The sequence below is a fragment of the Filicampus tigris genome, chromosome 4 (genome assembly GCF_054856515.1).
Source record: "Filicampus tigris isolate MCC_2025a chromosome 4, RoL_Ftig_1.0, whole genome shotgun sequence".
NCBI classification, from domain to species: domain Eukaryota; kingdom Metazoa; phylum Chordata; class Actinopteri; order Syngnathiformes; family Syngnathidae; genus Filicampus; species Filicampus tigris.
Window position 1 is genome coordinate 20,793,576 of NC_141220.1, and position 23,410 is coordinate 20,816,985.

Consider the following 23,410-nt stretch of genomic DNA (forward strand, 5'->3'; position numbering starts at 1 on the left):
CTGTGGAGTCATCAGGACTGCAGGATGTCAGACATGGAAAATATATTTTCATCCATCCATTTTCTATAGCACATGTCCTCATTCACTTGTTAGTGAACAGAAGCCTATCTCAGCTGAATCTAGGCCGGATATGGGCAACACCCTGGACTGGTCGCCAATCAATCGCAGAGCATGTTAGGCAAACAATCATTCGCACTCACATTCATATCAATAAACAATTTAATCTTAAATCAAACTGAAGTTTTGGAAAAGTAGGAGGAAACCCCATGCAAGCACAAGGTGAACATAAGAACACGGCAAGGGGGAAGGTAACCATGCTGATATGTGCTGAAGTTATGTTTAATAACTTGTAATAGCGTAATAAAGCGGATGGTAATACTTTTACACAACTGAATACACAAATTCCATGGCGCCATTGCAGCAAACCCATCAGAAACCAGATGCAACACGTTAAAATATGTGAAATGTCGCCCTCGTGTGATCACAGAGGCTAGCGAAATGCTGGTCCTCCATTCAACGTGCAGAATGTGATTAAAATTGGTCTGAATTTTATTTTTTTAGGCTGTTTATCTATCACTTGACACCAAACATCCTCCTCGGCCGTAATGTAAAAAATATCACTCATACAGTCAATGAATATCCAATTCAAGAGTTGTATTTAAATGTCCATCCACCCATCTACCTTTTTGCAAAGTTTCAGTTGACTCAATGTAACCGAACTTACCTGTGAGTATTTAAAAGAGACATCACAGAAATTCATTATGATTGTCAGGTTTGATGATTTACTACATGTGGAAGACAGTCACGGGCACGTGCATTTTGTACATGGGCCTTCAGTGCGGCAGACCGAATACACGTAATACATACACTTATACTACTGCTATCATGTCAAAAATATAAACCATCAATAATATACAATACAACAGCACGCAAGTGTGCCATGTACATCATCAATCAATGTTTATCTAATGTTTAAAGCATGATACTCATTAGAGTTGCTCATTTTAAATATACTAATAATGTGTGCAGATCGCTAGAGATGTGGCCGTGAAGCCTCATTTTATGAACTTGGCGATCTTTTAAATCATTCGTTTGGCACAGTTGTTAACAACACTTTTCGAGTTAGTGTGTTCACATTCAGAATATTTACTTTCACTTGGGTTCAGGTATGTGCCAGCAGTGCTTCTGAAGGCCCTGGGCAGATTACTTTTCCATTGCGGCACATAAGTTGAAAAACATTTGATTCATGGACCAAAAGTTACAATTTAGGTTTCAAATGTAGGTCAGCGTTTAGGAAGGAATGGAGAATAAAACCACAACTGTAGTTTGTAGAATGACAGTAATACATGGAGCGTTTAAATGCCAAACTAATGTGGCTGCGTTGTCCAATCATAGGACGTCTAATGTGAAGTCCCGCCCCCTTCCACCGAGGGTCCAATTTTGACACGTAAAGTGCATCGCGCGTTATGGCTGCCACGGAAATGGCGTCTGCAACCTCCGAGGTGACGCCTTCGGTGACTGTCGACAATTCTGTTCCCGTCGAGGATGAATCTAAAACCGAGGACGACGGCAAAACCGAAGCGGAAATAGTGGAACCAGCCGGCTGCGGGCAGCCGAAAATGGATGACCTGAAGGCGGAGGCCGGCGAGGCGGCGGTGCAGGCCGCGAGCGAGCAGCCGCCATCGATTGACGCTCCAGAAGCGGTCAACCTGGAGGAGACGACACCCTGTCCCCGAGATGCGGAGCTACCTTCCGAGGAGGTACCGCCAGAGCCGCAGCGGAACTTTGCGGATGACAATGGCGAGCACGTCGGCTGCGTGACGGAAAAACATGCTAAAGAGGAGCCTGGCGAGGAGAGCCAGTGTTCGGGTATGGAGGAGTGTGACAAGAAACCGACTTGCGAGGACGGCGATAAACTGAGCGGTGGAGACGCGGCGCTGGGGGACAAGAGGCGAGCGAGTGTGGAGATGTCTTCCTCTGACGGTGAACCGCTGAGTCGCATGGATTCCGAAGACAGGTAAGAAAGTTTGCCTAGCCGCTGTCACTTGAAATCCGGGGACGCTGCAGTTCCACTCCGACAAGGTGGGGAGACAACATACAAAATGAAGTGGTACCCCGTATACTCGCGTTCCTGCTCCTATTCACTACTACTACTACTACTACTAATAATAATAACACAGTAATTGGCTGGGGACAATTCCTGATTTTCTTGACCCACCGTATAAAACATTTTGGGGGTTTACAAAAACATTTTTTCAATGCATTTCAAAGGCTGCCAATTATACATGGATATTTGCTAGTTGCTCAATATAATTTCATACTCATTTTACAAAATTATCCTTAAGAATAAATGACTTGCATTTCATTTTGAAAAACATGCACTGGAAATGTGGGGTCTCGTGTATTTTACTACTTCACAAGCCTTAAAATGCAGATTACAACCTCTAATTGGCCCATGAATCTAACTCATAGCCATTTTATTTTGATTTTGCCTCAGTGATGCACAGATGCTGTACAGTGAACCCCTCCTTCTTGCGGGCATAGGGACTAAGCCAGGGGTGCCCGAGTACGGTCCTCAAGAGCCCCTATCCAGCCTATTTTTGGTGTATCCCTGTTCTAACACACCTGATTCAAATAATCAGCTCATCAGTAAGGTTTGCAAAAGCCTGATAACAATCCCGATTATTTGAATCAGGTGTTGCTGGAATAGGGATACATCTAAAACAGGTTGGATAGGGGCTCTTGAGGACTGGACTTCGGCACCACTGGACTAAGCCATGCCACAAATACCGAAAGTCCTCCCCTAACTGACCCTCTCAAAAGGGTTTTTATGGTTGTAGATGCCACAAAAGGGTGACAAAGCACTATGTTTGTCCAAGTCATGATCTCAATTCACTTCAAATTCTTTCACTGGTACCAAGATGACACTAAAGAATTCTGTTGCTTTCAGCGAATAAGAGAGGATGGATTCTAATTTTTTTTGTGTTTTTTTTTGTTTCCCCGAACTGCAGATCTACGGGGTTCACTGCACTCTAATTTTATGAATCCATACTGTATAGCACAAATAATTCTTGAATTGGGCAACCTTTCAGTCAAGGCATATTTTCCATCTCACGGTACAATACCAAACAAAAAAGGCACACAAAGTGGATACACAGGTTAATTGTGTAGCTTCTGCAGTGAAAGAGCATGTAATTTTTCTTCCTGTCAGTATGACACTGGCATAGACAGTTAGCAAAGATGCATCCTTATTTGTGTTAAAAAATTTAGGCCAACTGAGTGAAATTAGATAATTTCTTGTGGCACACCTGGTAATCTTGCATGGCACATGTACAAGGTGCTGTCCCAATAATTTTGTCCACATGTTGTGTGTGCCATGAGACGTGAGAAGCACCGTGAATGGAAACTCAATTAGAGCTTGCATTCTTTCATCCTTGGTATTACGAGAGGCTCATCCTATCGGCACCAGTTGTTCACAAATGTGTCGAACATTGAAGATTCATGCCTGTTGTTTGTGTCAGTGAAATATTTAACCTTTTGGCCCATCCCCTGCTGCTCTCTCCTCAGTATAAGCAGCACTCTGATGGAGATGGAGAGCACAGTGTCAAGTGGGCGCTCCACCCCGGCTATGATGAATGGACAGAGCAGTGCTAGCTCCTCTGCTGTTAAGACCGTGGCCTACTCCTGTTGCTGGGACCTTTGTCTTCAGTACTTCAACTCCAGCCCTGATCTTGCTGAACATATCAGGGGTGTCCATGTGGACGGACAAAGAGGAGGGGTCAGTACATTTGAACGCAAACACATTCCTTATTGGGCTTTCTTTTATGGATTTCAACTGGTCAACCTCCAAATGTTGGATATTTCAAAGTGAATGTTTGAATAAACAACAGTCATAAAAGTGTAAATGTGCATGGAAATTGAAGTCAAGTCGAACATTTTCTTTACAGTAATATGTTTTATGCGCCCCCACTAGTCAAAAAACCGTCCATCCATCCATTATCTGTACCGCTTCTCCTCACAAGGGTCGCGGGGCGTGCTGGAGCCTATCCCAGCTGTCTTTGGGCAGTAGGCGGGGGACACCCTGAACTGGTTGCCAGCCAATCGCAGGGCACACAGAGACAAACATCCGCACTCACAATCACACCTAGGGGCAATTTAGAGTATCCAATCAACTTACCATGCATGTTTTTGGACTGTGGGAGGAAACCGGAGTGCCCGGAGAAAACCCACGCAGGCACGGGGAGAACATGCAAACTCCACACAGGGAGGCCGGAGCCGGGATCGAACCCGCGACCTCTGAACTGTGAGGCGGACGTGCTAACCAGTCGACCACCGTGCCGCCTTCAAAAAACCGCATACTGAATAATATTGCGTGAATATGTGGAAGTGTCGTTGGCTGTTGTTTCATGAAAAATTATCTTTGCGAGGCTTTGAGGCAGAGATTTTTGCTTAGACTTGTTTGGTATAAGTAATTTGATCAATTGGTTAAGCCCTAAAAATAATTACTTTTGAAATGAGATCACTTTGTTTTTTGATCAAAATGCTTTGATCACTAAGCATTTTGCTATCTTATTTCATGTGTGCACAATTTGAAATTCCATTCATTCCTCACACAAGGACGTCTTTTAGACAATTATCCCACGCACTATTTTGAAGTCTTTTATCCACAATCACATGCTTCAAAACAATTCTATTCTTTCCTCTCCCTTTCTCCATCTTGCTCTCCAGGTGTTTGTGTGTTTGTGGAAGGGTTGCAAGGTGTACAACACACCGTCCACTAGTCAGAGTTGGCTCCAGAGACACATGCTGACCCACAGTGGTGATAAGCCCTTCAAGGTAAAAACCGACAGCATCATCCAAATAGAATGACTGGCTTCAACACATAAACTATTGCCACCATCGTTAAGATCCAGTATGCATTCGATTATTTCCCTTGTCCCGTGTTCCGCATCAGTGTGTCGTCGGTGGCTGCACCGCAAGTTTTGCCTCCCAGGGGGGGCTGGCGCGGCACGTTCCCAGCCACTTCAGCCAGCAAAGCTCTTCCAAAATGTCCAGCCAGGCTAAACTCAAGGAGGAGTCACCCTCCAAGGCAGGTCTCAACAAGAGGAAGAAGCTCAAGAACAAACGCAGGTGCTCCCTACGTACGTAAATTAAAAGGCACACAACACTACACTGTTTTCTCCTGATGACATCTCACATCTCACCTGAGTACAGCAATGGGGTGTGATTTTTTGACATATATACATTCCCCTCCTAATGCATCGGGACAGTGAATCATTTACTTTTTTCCCCCCACACTCGATGGAAAGGAAAATTGAATATGAGAGAAAAGAATAAAATTAAAATTTTTATTTCCAGGTGTTTTTATCTGGATCTGATACACTTGGAAGATTGCATTATTTGTCATTTTTAGGTGCGAAAAATACTGGAACAGATAATCCACAAATAAATTCAACTGAATAAGATGTAATATTTTGTTGCAAATCCTTTGCCTTCAATAACGGAAGTAGCACCATTAAAATCACCAAACATTTGCATTGTTCTTTTGTGAGACTTTTACAAACTTTCACCAGGGCTTCTTTCTGTTCTTTTTGGGCGGGGCTTCTTTCGTCAGTCTAATATTTAGAAGGTAAAATGCATGCACTATAGATTTAAAGTCTGGAAATTCATCTGGCCAGTCGAAGATCTTCCATTCCTTGCCTGATGAACTTGTCATTGTTTTGGTCTTTTGTTCTGGTAATCATCTTGCTGAATGATGAAAGATCTCCTAGTTTGTTGCATCTTTCACTAAACTGTCTGACTGAACGTTTCTGCAGACTTCTGTATTTATCTTGCTGCTATCATCATAGAGTTGATCTTTCGTCTCATGTCAGCTCGTTTACCGCCATGCATTTTAGGTGGACATAATTTAGCTTTAAATCAGTGAGCGCCTTGTCATATGGGAAGATACAAAAAGACCGTCTGACTTTGTGTGTTAATCAGTTGTTGATGTTCTGCCTCCACTGTCCCACTACCATACCAGCGAGGCCCCATGACTTCTTTGATGCTCAAACCATGGATGCCATCCGTCACCGAGCCATTTGTCTCAACCTCTCCACTCATATTGAAAGCGTGGGCAACGGCCACAGTGTGGTCTTTAGCAGCACGGTGAGTCTGTCTCCTTTCCCACTATTATTTAGACAACTTTTGAGTGTCTTTTTAAGAAGGGTTAAAGTGTGTTAGAACAGCCTGTTTTTCCTCATGTATACAAACAACATACTGTATGTATTCCTTCACCACTGCACAAACAAGTTCATTGCGAGTTGTCTTGAAAATGTGTATGCTGAACCCGTCGTAAACCAAGGGCTCCCTGTATGTACATCTCAGTCTTTAAAGGGTGTATGAGGGTTCATAAGTGATATTAGCCATATGCGGCTAGGGTCTGGGCAAACCAGTCCTGTTCTAATTGGTTAAACTAATCAATTGAAGTAGTTACATTTAGAATATTGTATGCTTAAAGGGACACTGGGATGAGCTTAACATTGGCACTTATATAATAGGTTTGTATGTAAAAATGACATCAGTACTAAAGTCCCAGCGAGGCTGACTGCACAGCCAAGTGTAGCCGCATTGGAACGTACCATTTCGGCTGTTTACGTTCCAAATTGGACGGTGTGTTGTCGAAAAACTGTGGCCATTTCTCATCCAAATAAATGTACATCTACTCATTTCCACGTCAGTCTCTGTAAATATCCTGACTGGTGTTCAATGCCTCGCCCGTCCGTCCTAACCGTGATCAGCAAAGGAGCATTTTTTTTTTTTAAGCAAAGAAGCAGTGTGCGCTTGTCCCAGCCTAAATCTATGTAGCTCTGCTCGCTTCCACATTTCCTCATTCTCATATAAATCAGCCACGGAGAGGTTAATCCTTTTGATATGTTGAAGTGGGCATTAGTAGGGATGTCCACATAAATTGTGGTTCCAATTGATCGCCATTTTTGGATGTTATAAGCAATGAAAGTACAAAGATTTCCAATTGAGTTTGGAATCGGTTCCTCCCGTGACTCCGATTGAACATGGATAGAACGGTAGGGGCCGCGGCCATTGTCCTCATTATCAAGGGCCGTTATTCATGGAGTCACTTATTTCCTAATTTCTCCCAAATTTATTGATAAAATAGAAAATGACAACTCTTTTCATTTTCCCGGTCAAAAAATATATCAAATGAACTTGTTAGTGAAAACATGGCCATCCCCACCATCCCTTTAATAACTTAATTTGTTACATAACATAACATAACATAACATGACAGCCCTTGCTGATGTGACCCAACACTTTTAAACATTTTTGTCAATGGCGCAAATACAGTAAATATTTTATGACTAAAGAAAATACATTAGACGACTAGATCACTAGTAAACAAGATTTTTTTTTTTTGAAGATAACCGGATAGTTTGTTTTTCTGTGTTCCACAAAAGAAGTCAGTCTGTCCAAGGAGTTTTGTTGTCATGAATGTTGCTGTGCTCGAGTCTTGCATTTGTATCTTATCTTTGGTCAGCAGGGGGCGTTTTAGTTTCACTTTTGTAGAAGCCACTACTGATTCATGCTATTTTTTTTTTGTCTGTGCACTTTAAGTGAACCGCTTTTTGCCTCAAGGCTTGTTGTTGTTTTTCTTTGAATCAGACTTCACAGGAAAGACAATTGAGTTGCGTTTTTGCGTTTGAGTATGGTGCTTGTCATTCTAAACCTGACGTTCGAAGGCCCATAGAAACCACATTTTCTATCACCAGTTCATTCAAAAGCTTTTATAGAAAGACAATATTTCTTACAAATGTAATTCTGTAATAATGAGTTTTGACTGGCAGCTTTTTCTGTGCAGTTCCACTAGAAAGCACCCTGACCTTTGCTGCTTCAAGACTGAAATTAAAAACATTTTGCAGTGTGCAGTGACATTCACGCACCGCGTTTCCTCAACATTTAGTCACAATCTTCTTTATTGGCTGAATATGCTAAACACACATGGAATTAGACGGCAGTAATTTGTGTCTAAATAGACTAGAAATTCAATACAAAATATCTAGGCCTATATATTAATGCAATGACAAATTTAGGATGGGTTTAAAGGTAGCCATGAATGAATACTGTTGGTGTAAGTTAACACGTATCACTGTACAATGCATTTAAATTGTGCTGTGCCACTATAGCATGCCACTAGTGGCTAACCTTGCAGAAATGATTAGTGTGTTCATGAGACGTAAAAAGCATGTTTACCCTCCAAGGGAAAAATGGCAACAACTGCCTGAGGTGCTTTTGATCTCGCACTCTACTAATGCATCTTACGGAGCCCGAGATGTGAAGTAGAAAAACTGCTGTGATGAGAGAAGATTGTCTTTTTTTTTTTTCTCCTTTCATTTGTTGGTCACGTGTGGCAAATATACCAATTCACATGCATGCAGCACCCTTGTTTTAACTGCAATATGCCTGCATGTGATTATTTGCATGGAGAACATTAAGGGGGGAAAATATTATCATATGTGCTAATTGAGCTAAATAAAATAACACCCACTTTCCTTTAATGGGTCAGATATTGCTGGTGATCGGCCTGCAAGCTATAAAGAAGCTCAACGATAAAGCATCTCAACAATTATGCAAAGATGTTCTGTGGACGTTTGGCAGGCTCAATCCTCGTGCTGTTGCCTGTTAATATTTTCCTCTCCTGTGTTATTATTCTCTTTTCTTGCTTTACCTTGAGTACCGACTGCAAGCTGAGAAATGAAAAATTCGAGGGAGAATCTGAAGACAGAGATTGGGAAGAGCTTAAGTTGAGTCCGAGCATTTTTTATTTTTTTTTCTTCACAAGGTTGGAAGGAGGAAACTTGGGCGGCGGGAGAGCAATGGAAGCTTTCAGAAAGAGGACAAGGAAAAGGGTTTAGGCGAACGTCCGGCTCATGGAATCGGAAGGAGATCAGGCCAGTTGAGTGCATGTGCTCCTTGCCTCAGGCCCTGGAGATTTGTGGGCGAGAAGGTCTGCGGCGCTGCATCAGACCACAGGCCCCGGCGGACTCCTCCAGGCCAGGGACGGAGCAGAGCTGTGGGGGGGTTCTGTGGAGTTTGGCCAGGGAGCCTGCTGACACGCCAGAGCAAGTCAGCCATATTTATGATGGGATATTTTTGTTATTGCGCCCATCTGCGTCATCCAGCGCTTGACCCGCTGACACGAGACAGGCACCCGGTTAGAACCGGCCTGCCCTCCCCCGCCTTGGCTTCTGCGTTTTTCTCTGCCTGTTTTGGAGCCGCTGTGATGTTCACGTTTCGCCGCTCATCCTCCCCTTTTCTGTACTTCCTCCTTCTCTTAGTGCTTCGTTTGACTGACGTGGCATCATTAAAGGAGGCACCTCACAAATCACTTAATGCAGTTCCAACACACGCCAGCGTATTTATCTTCAGCCTTTACATACTTTGCATACCATTGCGTTAAATCTTTAGCCTGTGATCATGAACCAACTTCTGTTTTTCTTAATTTAAAGCAGCTGTTTCACTCAATTTAGCAGGCCCATTGTTTGACCTCGGAAATGTCTCATCCCTTGTGCGGATCTTCTATTTTTTAAGGAGCCAGAGAATGTTTTTTTTCTAGATAGCGGAAGAACAAAACGCTTGATGATAATATTTAATGACTAAAGGAATACTACAAGGTTCCAAGGGCTTTAGTTTACATTAAATAATTAGTGTATATATAGTGTATATAATATACACTTTTTTTTTTTTTGTATAAAATGATAATTCCGTGCAACCTCCACGATCTGTTCTGGAACATGGGTCATCCTTCATTTTGTTTGGATTAAAGTATTTTGTGTTTTGTGTGTCTCAAAACTTTAACTGTACAATAACTCGGGGTGGGCGATATGGGCAAAAAAAAACAAAAAAAAAACTATTTTTTCAAAAAACTTGATAACGATAATTTGACGATACTCTACAAAAAATATTTTAAATCTGCACTTGCTTCACAGACCAATTGTGGATAGACAGCGTTTGTGAACATCTCTTTTAAATCGCTAAATACAGCTTCTGCAAAACATAATGATATTCTACGACAATATTTAACAAAGAACAAAAAAATGATGTGTAGACTTACATTGATTTTTGGGAATATTTATGTCATTGAAATGTCTCTGCTGTTATTCCATAATGATGTGACATTTTGAGCTGCAGTAAGTACTGGTGTACCACTGCCAACTACGAGAGCAATCAGAATGGGAAATAAATGTATTTGATATGTGACGTGTGACGAAGTGTCACCCAGCGAGAGAAAAAAAAACACGTCGTCATGACATCACCCGTTCTCATATATTGGCCACCGTATTTTTAATAAAGTTGAATAATAAACCTGCAATTTACCGAAAAGTGCATTTTCCCACTCATTCATCGCTGTGATATGGAGACTTGTGACTTTATTCATGTTTGGGTGTATGCTGGCGGCACACTAATAAACCGTCGTAGTTTGTCCAACATGCCTCGGGAATACAGGCTAGTTATGAATGATGCGGACTACAAGCGTGTAAACTGAATGTTAACCGATCATCCAGAATGTCACGTTTGACTTGTTCGCTAAAGTACTGAGTGTTTGTGTGCGGGGGTGAGTGTGTGCGTGCGTTTATATTTGTTGGTTCAACTCGGCGACTGTTTTCTGAGTGTGTGTGTTTAAGCTTTTGTTTAGCGTGCTTGCGTGGTCGCCAAGTTTTCCTCATAACCCATATGGCTCGTGGTGCAACAGAATTGCTCTTCGATGTGACCGTTTTGGCACGTTATTCCCACCAACGTCAGTCTTGTCAACCCCAAACCATTTACCGACTACGGATGACGTGGATTTGCACCTATTATTCCCCGCTGGACACTCCTCCATACTTGAAACATAGCCCGTCTGCAGTGCGGACAGAGTCACGTGACCAGGTCCTTGCCCGCTGATTCGGCGAATGATTATCACTTCCTCCTCCTCTGCCGTACCTCGTACTTTGCGGCCGTCGGCTCACTCTCTTTTCGAGGCAGTATTAATACTCGATAATGTAAATTTACACATCGTGAAAATAAGATTGACGATGATATTGATGACGATATATATCGCCCACCTCTAACAATAACATATTTCCAGAGTACAGGATACTCATTCTTTTTATTCTGTGTCAAGTTCACAAACCCAAATTAAATTCCTACTTGTGCGTCAATTCTTTCCCCAGGTAAATATTTATGTGTAATGTACACCGCAACTGCACATATGAAAGGTACCCTGTCAAAACCAATTACCAAACTAAACACAATATATTCTGAGGTGAAAACTGGCAAGTTGAGAGAAAATCTTTTAGAGGGGGTCTTGGTCTGTCTTTTTTGTTGGTGGAGTGTCCTCCATCCTCTCCTCAAACTAGTTTCCATCCCTGCCGCAGTCAGTTTTAGGGGTAACAAAAATAATGTCAGATATTCGTGTGCGTAAGAGAACTTTTTTCAATGTGAGCTCATTCGCAGTCCTAAAAATAGACATTCCAAACTTAAAAGAGCCGATTGACGCAAGAGGCTATATCTGTGGCTATTTTTGACACTGCTGGTTATTTTTCCAGCTCTCTCTTTTCCGACCGACAATATTTGCGTGAATTCCTGGCCAGTTTTACTGTAAACTGACACAGCATGATAGGTGGAATGTTATGCAGTAAGTAAAGCCCAATGACCCTGACAACCCTTGTTTTTGTATTTTATTATTATTATTTTTTTTTCGTTTTGTGTCTCCACTGTATTTTCACAAGTGGAAGTTTGGGAATTGTGGACAATCATGTAAAGCAGGTAAAGTGTGCTTAACTGGGCGTCCTCTTGTCTGAACAGATTGTATGACTCTCTCTCTCTCATTAAGCCATCCCATGTGTACTCGTGCTTGCTGATTGTAAATACTTTTTAGTTAATTTCCGATACAACAGAGGGCTAAGAATTGTATATAGCTTGAACTCTAGTATCAATTAGGTTAAGTTGTGTGGTTGAGTCTTGAAGCAATAGGTAAGGTAAAAAAAAAAAAAAGTGCACCAAATTGTGTCACAACAAATGTGACAATGGTCTTATATTCATTGCAGACAGAATTAACAGGATCATTGAGGAACTGGCTAATTGACATACTGTATATGTACCATTTTTATTGCTGTAGAGCTAGCATTATCTACCAGGCTAGCTATTGTTTTTGCTAAATTACCGAAAGACAAAGCCAACCAAACATGTAAAGAAGGCATTTCATGGTTGTTAGCCATGTATAATTGACATAAAAATATGACAATGAACCAGTAATTGGTCTTCCATTTTTCTGATCAGGGGAATATCTTCAAATTCCTGTCCATCCCTTGTATGTTGAAGGGCAACAGAGGACAGGTTCCATTGAAAATAGAAATCCAACTTCACTCCAGCGTTCATTATTGAGAGCCCTTACATTGCTGCTTGCAGTTCATGATCAGCCTCTATATCACTCAGTGAGATGTTTGAATTATGAGGCCTCATTATTCCTGGGAGGAGGGCATGTCTTTGAAGCCGCTTCTCTAGGCACAAGGGAGAATGGTTCCATCGCGCTTGTTGGATCACAGCTTGCTTTGAATTTTTACACCAACTGTACATAGTCTTTTGATTGAACTTCTCTATGTGTGCCTTTATTTTTTTAAAGCACTTTTCATTGATGGTGCAGATGACGATGGCCTTAATTTCTTTACAAATACTTTAGCAAAACAAATAATTTTACTGGCTGTCCATCAATGTTTTTTTTTGTCTCAATTTGTTGCTGTGTAGGTGCTAGCCAAAAGGAAGGAGGGCTCAGGAAAAGTGAAAGTTCTCCTACACTGGACACCTGAGGACATGTGAGTAAAACATCTTCCACAGTGCAAATAATTGGAAAATTGGAACACAGAATGATCATTATCAGAATACATGTCACTAGCACTGGGCAGAATCCTTGTACCTCCAAAATCCTCACTTTTCATGAGACCCCCAAAACAGCCTGTTTGTTCAACTATTAACATTGCATTGTCAAAGAGAGCAAGACATTGTTTAAACTTTTCATTGGTCATTAATTTGCATAAATAACACCCACACGTGTGGACTGACCAAAAGTATAGATTTTGTGGGGGGGGAAAAATAAAATAAATAAATAAATAAATAATAAAATGTAAAAAAAAAAAAATATATATATATATATATATATATATATATATGTATATGTATATGTATATATATATATATATATATGTATATGTATATATATATATATATATATATATATGTATATGTATATATATATATATATATATATATATATGTATATGTATGTATGTATATATATATGTATATGTATGTATGTATATATATATGTATATGTATGTATGTATATATATATATATATATATATATATATATATATATATATATATATATGTATATATATGTATGTGTATGTATATATATGTATATATATATATATATATATATATGTATGTATATATATACATATATATATATATATATATATATATGTATATATATACATACTCTCACCAAATTGTGACTTGGGAAGTTTCTGCTGTGAGTGTGTGATGCCAGTGTTGTATCACATTGCAACCATAGCTCAGTGGAGGAGAACCTTGGTGCTAGCTGATTGACCAATTGAAAAGGCCACGCAGGGTCAGCGCCGCACTTGTGAACGGGGCTCGTCTCATTGTTAGTGAGCTTCACGGAATACTCATGTCTATTTTGGTTGTAGCTTGAGGGAAGCGCCCACTACTGCACCCTCATTAAAGGCTTTGACTGCGTAGCCTCTGAAGTTGATCATAGAGCAACGGGACGTGGGCTGGAGGAAAAGTGTTGAATCAAGCAGAAATGTTGTAAAGGGAGATGAACTGAAGAAAGGCCAGAAAGATACAGAGAGGGGAAAAAAGAGGGAAAAAATGTAGTATGAGAAGGACAGTGATGGTAGGGAGCCAAGGGGACTGGATAATGTGTATCAGCAAGTAGAACTGCTGTTGAGAGCTTCAGCTTAACATTCTGCAGCCAAACTCTTGTTCTGATTCTTCATCCATTCATGCTCCACCTTCAGTTTTTTTTATTTTTTATTTTTACAAACAAATAGTGAAGGGGAAAAAATTGATGAGTTGTGTTAAAGTCTCAACTGAAATTTTGACACTGATATTTGTTTTAGGAAGAACAAAAAAATACTTGACCCAGAATGGGGTAGTGGAAATACATACAAGATGGAAATGAGAGCTTACGACACGGTTTCAAAAGTACCTGCGAGCTACAAGGATCGTAGAAGCTCAAACTGCCTGAGGTCAGTGTTATGTCAATTGTAGGGAAACATAAGGAGAAGTACAGAACAATTACATTGTTTGAACCTTTGTAATGAGTTGTAATAGCAATTGAGTAGTAATGGCAATATTAAGATGGAAGTGGTAAGCAAATAAAAGAAGGTCTTTTTAGTGCATGTGCGTTTTGTTGGCACGAAAGCAAATTTTATCCGTCCATGTGGAAGTCGCGTTGTGACTGACGGAACTAACGAAAACTTGCAAAGGATTTGTCTGTAATTGTTTTAACAGCAATGCAACTTTTGGAGAGACAAAAAATATCACTCCACATACACAATCAACTGTGATTCCTGTAAACACTCATTTTAAAAGTTTACTATAAGGTCAACCTGAAAGCAATATTCGACCATTTTACAAATTGTCTTCTATTCTGTTTTTAATGAGATTGCTATCTTTCTGACTTGGATCTTAAGTTCAGCGCAGTCAATCACTGACTGACCTTGAGATGTTTTCCCAAGATTTAGTGCATGCCAGTGAAGAATATCCAATTTCTTTGCATTCAGCAGCACATTGTTTGCTTTGGCTGCATATATTGACTCTGGATAATATCATTCTATAGTCCAAGCCACCTTTCAACAGTTGTGCAGCATTTTAGTTCAGTTCCAACACTTTAACAATGTCTTTTTGGTTAGTTTGTTTGTTTTTAATAAAAAGGACACCGCAAACAGATGTCTCCCTACCTCACATTTACTGCATCCCAATAGGAATTGCCTTGGTATTAATGGCAAGCTGATTTATCTAAGTCTAAGTCTTACTATCCGAAATTGATGTATGTGCAACTTCATTTTAGCATTTTCACCATTCATGTGTATGGGGTCATTATCCACAATCAACATTGCTGATGGTTGAAATGACGATTGTAGAGTGTAGTCGTCGATATTTGAAACGTTCATTTTGAATTGGCGAAATCTAAATTGCAGATATCATATCCAGTCTCCCTGTTAAATGTTAAACGGGCTTGTCATAGGTAATTAGCTGTTGACTTTGGCTAAGTTGTGACCAATAGTGCAGTCAATATCAAAGAAATATTATCGATGCATGATTATTTTATGTGAAATAACATAACTTTTATTTGGCTGCAGCGAAATGTGCACCCGCTGAAGTGCCTGCATTGTGGCCTGCCCGCCTCCCCTTTGCACAGAGATGTCTTTTAAACTGACATTTGAATTCTGCTGAGTCCCAAATAAAGCCTTTCAATATGCTAGCAATTTAATATACGGGGCTGCTTTGTGTTGAACTTATTGCTCCTGTCATCTCGGCGACCATCTAGATTTGGCAGCGGCCATCAATCCACATTCTAAGTATGGGCTTCTGCCTAGCAGGCAAAGCCCCCAGTAGGACTCCCAAAAGAGACCTCCTCGCTCGCAATACACATTTCTGCCCCTTCAATAATCAAGACAAATAACATCCTCCTCTGGAAAACAGAACACATCCATTTGTTTTAATTAGATTTGGTTGACTGAATGAGTGACGTCTCCCAGCGAGTTTGCGTGCACATACTGTATGTGTGCAGCAGATTTGGGTGACTGTTGGGTCCGGGCTGTGCCACAGCGCAGTCACTCTGACACGTTGCGGGTGACGCTGGAGTTGAGCAAATGCATGCGAGCATACAGTCGAATGTTTACTGAGCGTTTTAAACTCAGCAGGTCCCCCGTTTGTCATTTGGAGCTTTACTTTGTACATGGACACTAACTCAAGGCCAAGCCAAACGTTAATGGTGCGTCAACAGGGGCCTGCTTCTTTTCATCGCCCTTCAGCTTCTTCTCTTTCTCGTTCTTGTCTGCCTGCCTGTCAATATAAACAACAGATACCACAGCACATAAATGTACTCGGCTGGTTGTAGAAAAAAACTATACAGATTTAAAACAAAAAAAAACAAAAAAAAAATTTAAAAAAGAGAGAATATTATTGCGCAGGGATCCTCAAGTTCTGTTCCTTTGGCAACATAACCCAGAATTTTATTGAAGTCAAAATGCATTTTAGCCTCTCATAACACAGTAGTATTAAAACACTTTTATTTGAAACACTAAACAAAACCATCCAGATGTGATCAAAGTTAAAACTTTCAGCCTGACTGAATTTTGATTCAGAAAAAAATATATACATTTTGCATTTAGGAATTACATTTAATATTCAAGAGGCTTTGGACATTGTGAATAACCGTATTTTTTAATATTACGGCAAAAGAATTTGATGCTAACCATGACCTGCAAGACTGCAGCCAGTCATTGGCTGCAAATTATTTTTCATCCAAGCTTTAAGTGTCTCGTTTTGTGTTACAGAAATGTATCATGCGTATAAGAAGCGAAGTCAATTTGATATTTTTGAAAACCTTACCTAATTTAAAGTTGGGAATGTACTCTTCAATCATCTTGAGTCATTTCAGATCTGTTGTGGTAGGCAAGAACATGAAAACCTTCCTCGTCCAAATACTCCTTGACCTCACGTTACATACAGTACAATGTACACATTGCATTTTTTATGCAGTCTTTTTTCTCCATCTGGGTGGAAACATGCCTAGAAAACAACATTATGCTTTTAGGATAGAATGTTGGCTTATTTTATTATTCTTTTACTGACCTTGCCTTATGAATTAATGAGAGTGTAAACTAAGTCAGCACGATAATAGCAGCTGAAGTTTATCATGCTAGCCGTCTGCTTTCAGGGGTGAGATGGACTTTTTCACTTTTAATGATCTATTGAATTATTCAGAGTGCAGAATATTACGACCTTTTGATGAATAAATATCATAACTCTTCAGGTACAGTAAATTGTTAACATTTGATATTGCTCATCTAATTTGCGACCGTTAAACACAGGAAACACGCTAGAAGAACTAGTTTTACAAATACATTTCCTACGTCCCTTTTGTAACCTTTGAAAAACCCTTCTTACATGTCAACTACCTTCACGCCATCTCACCAAATAGACCGATAAAGTATGTGAATAAGCGATTTGGCAGGGTGGCTGCCTGCTTTGCTTCTTGTGTGTGTGTGTGTGTGTGTGTGTGCGCGCGTGTCCGTCTGTCTGTCTCAGGGGGCTCCAGCGATGACGCACGTGGTGACGAGGGGAATGCTGGGGGTGGAGAAGCGGGTGGGCGAGGAGGGTGGAGGGAGGCACAGTCGACTCGCTAAGCTCTTTGTTTCCGTCTTCTGCAACCGGCCTTGCCACGCCAAAGCTCGCACACTCCCTCCTTTCAAGGGGACCGTGCTGACGTGGGTACAGTAAGGTGCAGCTGAGCACTGCAACACATCATGTGCATGTGCGTGAGCTTGCCACCCTCATTTAACTTCCGTCTGTAAGATGGGAACGAGTTCGCTCTGCTTCCACAGCTTATTGCTAAGTACTCCGAATGGTTTGATGTGCACGTGTCACATGCAGATGTAAAACTGGTCCGATGTTTGTCGTTTTTTGGTTCTCAAATGAGCTCCTGTATTTACTTGTGTGTCTGGTCAAAGCCGCGCACTCTCATGCAGAGAAAGGTGTTAACGTTCTGCGGTCTGAAAGGGCCTCTGTCCATTTCACTCACGCTGGATCATTCATCACGACTGCCACTCCGTCCTTTCTTTTCTTCACCTCCTTTTTGGCTTGACGACATGTTCCCTGGATGTGTTTCCTTACAGCCTGCCTGACGTGTGGGTGAATGAAACGGAGCGATCTCAGCTGAAGACGAAAGTGGTGCACTTATCCCAGTTGCCGCAGGAAACCGCCATGCTGCTGGACCCAAATATATACAGGTGAGCGTCCGTGTGACATTTAGTTTCATTGTACATGGGCATACTTGAAGAGACAAGCTCCATCATTCAGGCAGCCAACACAGATGTTGTCTTTGTGTTAACGGGATTTCATGACATGAGAACTGCTTAACACTGGATTTTTGGACTCAGTTAAGCTATCAGAACCACCAGGGGGCACCAATTCCTGTTGTCAGCAACTACTATAGTTTGTCAACCATTGTCCGTAGCACAACTTTGTGAAGGCTGCCACAATCTGTCCAATTATATAAACAGTAATTGTAATATAATGAAACGTTTTTGTGTGTGTGTGTTTTTAAACATAGTACAGACCTCTTACAAAGACTTTGCAGTTGCATGATTGTATTTGTTTACAGCTCTGGGTTTACATTCATAGAAACGACAAAGAAGCTAAACGTGATTTCTTAAAGATGAACAATCCATCTAATATGCTAATAAGGACTAAAGAATATATACGAAGCAAGACTGGTAGATCCTAATTGGACCCGAATAAGCATTAGCTTCAGTAACTCCTACTGTACTCCGGTTTCACACTTCAACGTACGCCTCAGTGAGGTTATTTCAAGGTTGTTTCACTAGATTAAAGCCACAAACAAATGATGTTGTTGATGACTTTGTCTCTGAAAGAAAATGTGTCAGTGAGAGAATCATTGCCTACATAGACATTAATATCAAGAACCTTTGGAATGGTTTAGATTCAACACTTGTTTCCCCACTGTGACCTTGGGTAATATTTAGTTATAAAGTAAGCCGATTACTTAAGACAATGCCAACACTATACTCTATAATGTGCTTATTGCAGGATCCCATTCACCTTGTGTACTTTCTTTTGAAAGACAATTCTTTCCATATCTTTCCAGAGCACTTCCACAGAAGCGATTAAAGCAGAGGTAAGTTTCGCCCACTTAGCAGCATATTCCTACTTTCTAATCAGCCACACATCAGTCAGCATGTTCATAAAATGTTTAACATATTATACCACTAAATCATTTCAAAATGCATTTTAAAACATTGAAGCAAAATATGAATAAATCAATGTATTACAGCGGCCCTCAGCATACTCACGCTTCGGTTACACACGGATTTGCATTTTTGCTGATTTAAACAAAAAAACAAAACAAAAAAAAAACCCTCTCCCCACCAATATTTTAAAATATGCTGTTTTTTTTAGGGGAGGGGGGGTTCCCCCCATTTTCCCTCAATTCTCGGGGAAAGCGCATGGATCTTTATCAGCATTTTAAAAAGATTTTTGGGGGTTTAAAAAAATGATATAATTTTTTTCTCAATGCTTTTCAATGGGCGTCAGTTAATACACAGATTCGCGGTCCGGCCTGGGCCTCATCCCCACTGTACTACCAAATTGCTCTGCCACATTGCACAAGCTACCCACTTCTAGGTATTCCATAAAAAATGTTTATGCAGTGTTTATCCTTCCAAATGTCATTTGCTTGCACACTGTTAACAAAGTTTTGTTTGACTTACTTAATTGTTAGTGGTCATTAGTTGGTCTTGGACTTGATATGCCAAAAATTTCCTCTTTAAAAGTCTTTCTGGAAACTAAAATAATAAAACATTTTATATTGACTAAAGCAGGTGAACACCAAATGCATGAATACTTGTATAATGATCGTCCAGACAGGTATTGTCATTTAAACTATGAACCAAGGTAGCTCATGTCTTTAATATTAATCATTAAAAACACCTCTCGCTCTCTCTCACATTTCACTCAGCCTGTAAGGAGTCATCTCTGGACTGAATTTTTATTCCTTGGTCTTAGAAGTTATTTCTAATTGGGATGGGAGACTCATCATCGTCATTCTCTGGAATGGGACATGGAACAATACGAACAATTTGTCTTCATCAAGAACTCTGAAGAATGCTTTTTCCCCCCCCCAAAAAAAGAAAATCTGAAAATACAGTATCTCCTCATACCCGATGTTGTAACAACTGTTTAGTGGAACAGACATTTTCAGTGTTTTGTGTAAATTATGGAAGCAGATTTGTAACTTATTTTTATAACTTCAACAAAATGGTCATGATTGTGAATTTGTGTGAGCAATTGCACCGTGTTTACTGTGATAAGCTATTTTAAAAGTCAGTCGTAGGGGCACTTGGTGTGTTTGGATGGTCTTAAGCAGTATTACAATTATACTCTCAAAACGCAGTGATTTTGACTGACTATATCTACCCGTGGGTAAGTAAGTATCTACATGTTACACAAGCAATAACTGCCGATGATATCCCGGATAACTTTATCAAAAAGACTTGATAAGCATCGGTAAGCCAAATTGCGCCTCACTTCTTTCATTTCCCCCTTTTACAGTATACTGTATATATCCTACTTCTTACAAATCAGCTGTTTCAGCACTCTGAATTCCTTTCTCCTTTTTTTTTTCCCTTAACTAGTTGTGTTTTCTACTGTCTGTTGTCCTGTTTTAATGAAGTATTGTGTTTCTAATAAAACAAGGGCCATGACAACGGTTGATAAATAGCGTTCGTTTTTACCACTGAGGGTGCGAGGTGTGGAAGTGGCAGGGAGAAGCTATACCTCTATTGTGGTTTCAATGAAATTCGTTGTGTTTACATAGGAGGGATTGGCTGCCTTATTTGGCATTCCCTAGCCAAAAAGCTTTGGGAACGTGCTGTGGAGAAGCTAATGACTCGGCCAGCAGGCAGAACCCCCGTCGGCCTCAGCTGAAAACTGAGTTCAGGCAGAGGTCTGCTGTGCTGCTCTTTATTAGCTTGTCCACTTGTCTCTTCCCACATAGGGATTTCATTCAACTTTAGCACTAATGGGGTTGATAATGACATGTTCAGGTATTCCGTTTACAGTAAAGGCTGGAATGGAAGTTCATGCAAATTCCCAATCCACCCACATCAACTTAAAATACAAACTAGAATAAAATGGCATTTCCATTTTCACAAATTAAAATAAATAGTTGAGTTAACCAAAACATGCCCCCTGTTATTAATCTAAACAGAAAACTACAAGAAAGAAGGCCAACTTCAAAATAAACCTTACCTTGCCAAATACTATATGGACATCAATGCCTTGGCTCGCTTTTATTTTGAAGTTGTTCCCTACAGCTTGTCACTGCGTAATGGCTGATTTAACTCGTCCTCCAAACAGTTTGGAGTCTTTATTGCTGTCACAAACTGGTGCTACTGACTACAACAATGAAACGTTGGCCTGAAATAATGTTCAATTGCTAATTAAAAAGACAAAATTACGCTGACATTGTATTGTGCGGTGGCAGCGTTTAGCGCTAGCCGCCAGCAGCGCTCAATAGACCTAAATGACTCTGCACACTTTGATGCTGACAGCCGGACACAGTTGTTGTTCCTACGGATCACTTTTTAATAAATAAGGCTTACTAAAGTGTGGTGTTTTAGCCGACAAAATTGTTCCTGTGGTTCTGACGTCACTTCGTCTCATGGACCAAAATCTAAGGGGAGAGATTTATCTAAATTCTCACTAATGTTTCTAGAAAGGAAAATGGTGTGCTGGTTTGCATAGTTTAAATTTAAGTATAAAATGTTGATTATATAAAAATGAAAACCAGTTGGCCGATTATTGTTAAGTTGCAATGTGATTTTTTTTTTTTTGGTCTTCTGTATCAGTAACCAACCCAAAAGATACATTTTTATCCAAATACCCAATTATTCGATAGCATTTTTGGTAGGCTATCCGAATACCAAAATATTCGATAGCTCCAGCCCTAGATTCGATGCGTGCTGTATTCCGCCGAAAGAATTTTATCCAGACTACTACTGCAGCCACTATGTGATGTCGCTCACCATGCGCAAGCCACATAAATTGTGGCTTGTCAATAATAAACATACAAATGAACACAAAAGTAATAAATGTTTAGGAAAGCTGAATCCAAAAAGTGAACATATTTTCCACAAACAATGAAAGACTTTGGGGGCCTTTTCTACAGCCTGTTTATGTATTGTTGCCATGGACATCAGTCCAGGTTCAGGAACAACAATTTGTGAGGCCAAAAATAAATGTATGTACCTGTATATGTGTGTAAGCGTGTGTGTGCATTATGTGTATACTGTATATGTATGTACATTATATATCATGCTTAGTTATGTTCAGCTCTTTCAGGAGCATGTCTTATTTAGGTTATAATCTATAGTTGTCTCAGTCATTAGTATTCTAATCTGCATAAGGGTTCGTTACGCTTACTTGCTCATTATCATTCATATTGTCACCGGTAATAAATCTTCTTCTTTTAGTGCTCTACGCCTCCATTGTGAAATGTTGTTCTTCATCTGTGCTGAGAATCAGTGTTTTCTCAGCAGCCCTTAAAAGGTTGAGTTTACTGTGTGCGTGTGGAGCGGATACGGACTTGAGTCAAACAAATGACACAAGTACTGACAATTCTATGAGATCATTCCAAATATTTTACATACAATGACCATGACCTAGACCCTTTCTGTGCATTTCAGTCCCCTAAGTCAAAATCCAAGAGAATTATTTGAAGGATATTGCAAATGAAACAAAAGCACATTGTTTCTGAGGCTTTTCCTTTCTTAAGCTGAAGTGGACAGGATGATAACTGGAAGGCGAGTGTTGTTTTTAGGCGATCAACAATCACCGTGCTGCCAAATCCTGATGAAATCATGATTGACGGGCCCTCTCCTTCCTTGAACGGGAAACACTTCCTGGCCGAACCTGTTTGAGGAACGCTTTCACTTGTGGACTCCCTCTAAAAGCCTAACCCCCTGAAGGATACATTGCACTACCACAAGACCAAAGGATCAATGGGTTTCAGGAAATGAGGGATCCGTTGCATCTCTTGTTCAACTATTAAAACTTGGACACCATCCACAGCTTGGCTCCCATTTGCTCCGGAATGATCCATCCTTGTCTCACTGTGCAACACATGTCGTGGCAGTTTATGCTATTTCCCTATGCATTATATGACTAGTTGAAAAGCAGAGATGGGAAAAGTATTGACATTCTGTACTTGAGTAAAAGTACAATTACTTGTCTAAAAAATGACTTTTTAAAAAATGTAAAAGTACTCATTCAAATAATTAAAGGGGAAATCAACCCAAAAATATTTTTTTCAAGAATATGTTCCCAGCAGGCCCACTTGTTGAAACACGGCATTCTGATAAATATTGCGTTTGTGGAATAAGAGTTAATCCATCTGTTTTTAGCCATTTTAGGGTGTGGCCATTTTGTCACTTCTGTCGACTGAAAATGACATCACGACTGCTCAAGGCTCAGGTAACGACCAATCACGCTTCAGCTTCAGAAAACAGGTGATCTTATTCCACAAACGCAGTATTTGT

General features: G+C 40.3%; 1 protein-coding gene across 7 annotated transcripts; it reads left to right on the top strand.

Moving 5' to 3' along the window:
* The first annotated feature begins 1,399 nt into the window (after nucleotides 1-1,399).
* LOC147148901 (zinc finger protein aebp2-like) lies at nucleotides 1,400-22,349 on the top strand. 7 transcript variants are annotated; one of them, XR_015086640.1, is made up of 10 exons: nucleotides 1,400-2,017; nucleotides 3,568-3,778; nucleotides 4,729-4,836; nucleotides 4,955-5,141; nucleotides 6,023-6,147; nucleotides 12,781-12,848; nucleotides 14,183-14,311; nucleotides 17,969-18,082; nucleotides 18,903-18,990; nucleotides 19,831-22,349. XR_015086640.1 is itself a non-coding variant. In XM_086029315.1 (10 exons), exons 1-10 carry the CDS (start codon nucleotides 1,467-1,469, stop codon nucleotides 19,835-19,837), a joined length of 1,530 nt encoding a protein of 509 aa, XP_085885441.1. In that variant the 5' UTR covers nucleotides 1,400-1,466; the 3' UTR covers nucleotides 19,838-22,349. The 7 variants fall into 7 exon arrangements, 5 of the variants coding, with proteins under 5 accessions (XP_085885441.1, XP_085885440.1, XP_085885442.1 ...); XM_086029315.1 differs by having other exon boundaries at nucleotides 18,961-18,990; XM_086029314.1 differs by having other exon boundaries at nucleotides 18,961-18,990; nucleotides 19,878-22,349.
* The last annotated feature ends 1,061 nt before the right edge of the window (nucleotides 22,350-23,410 follow it).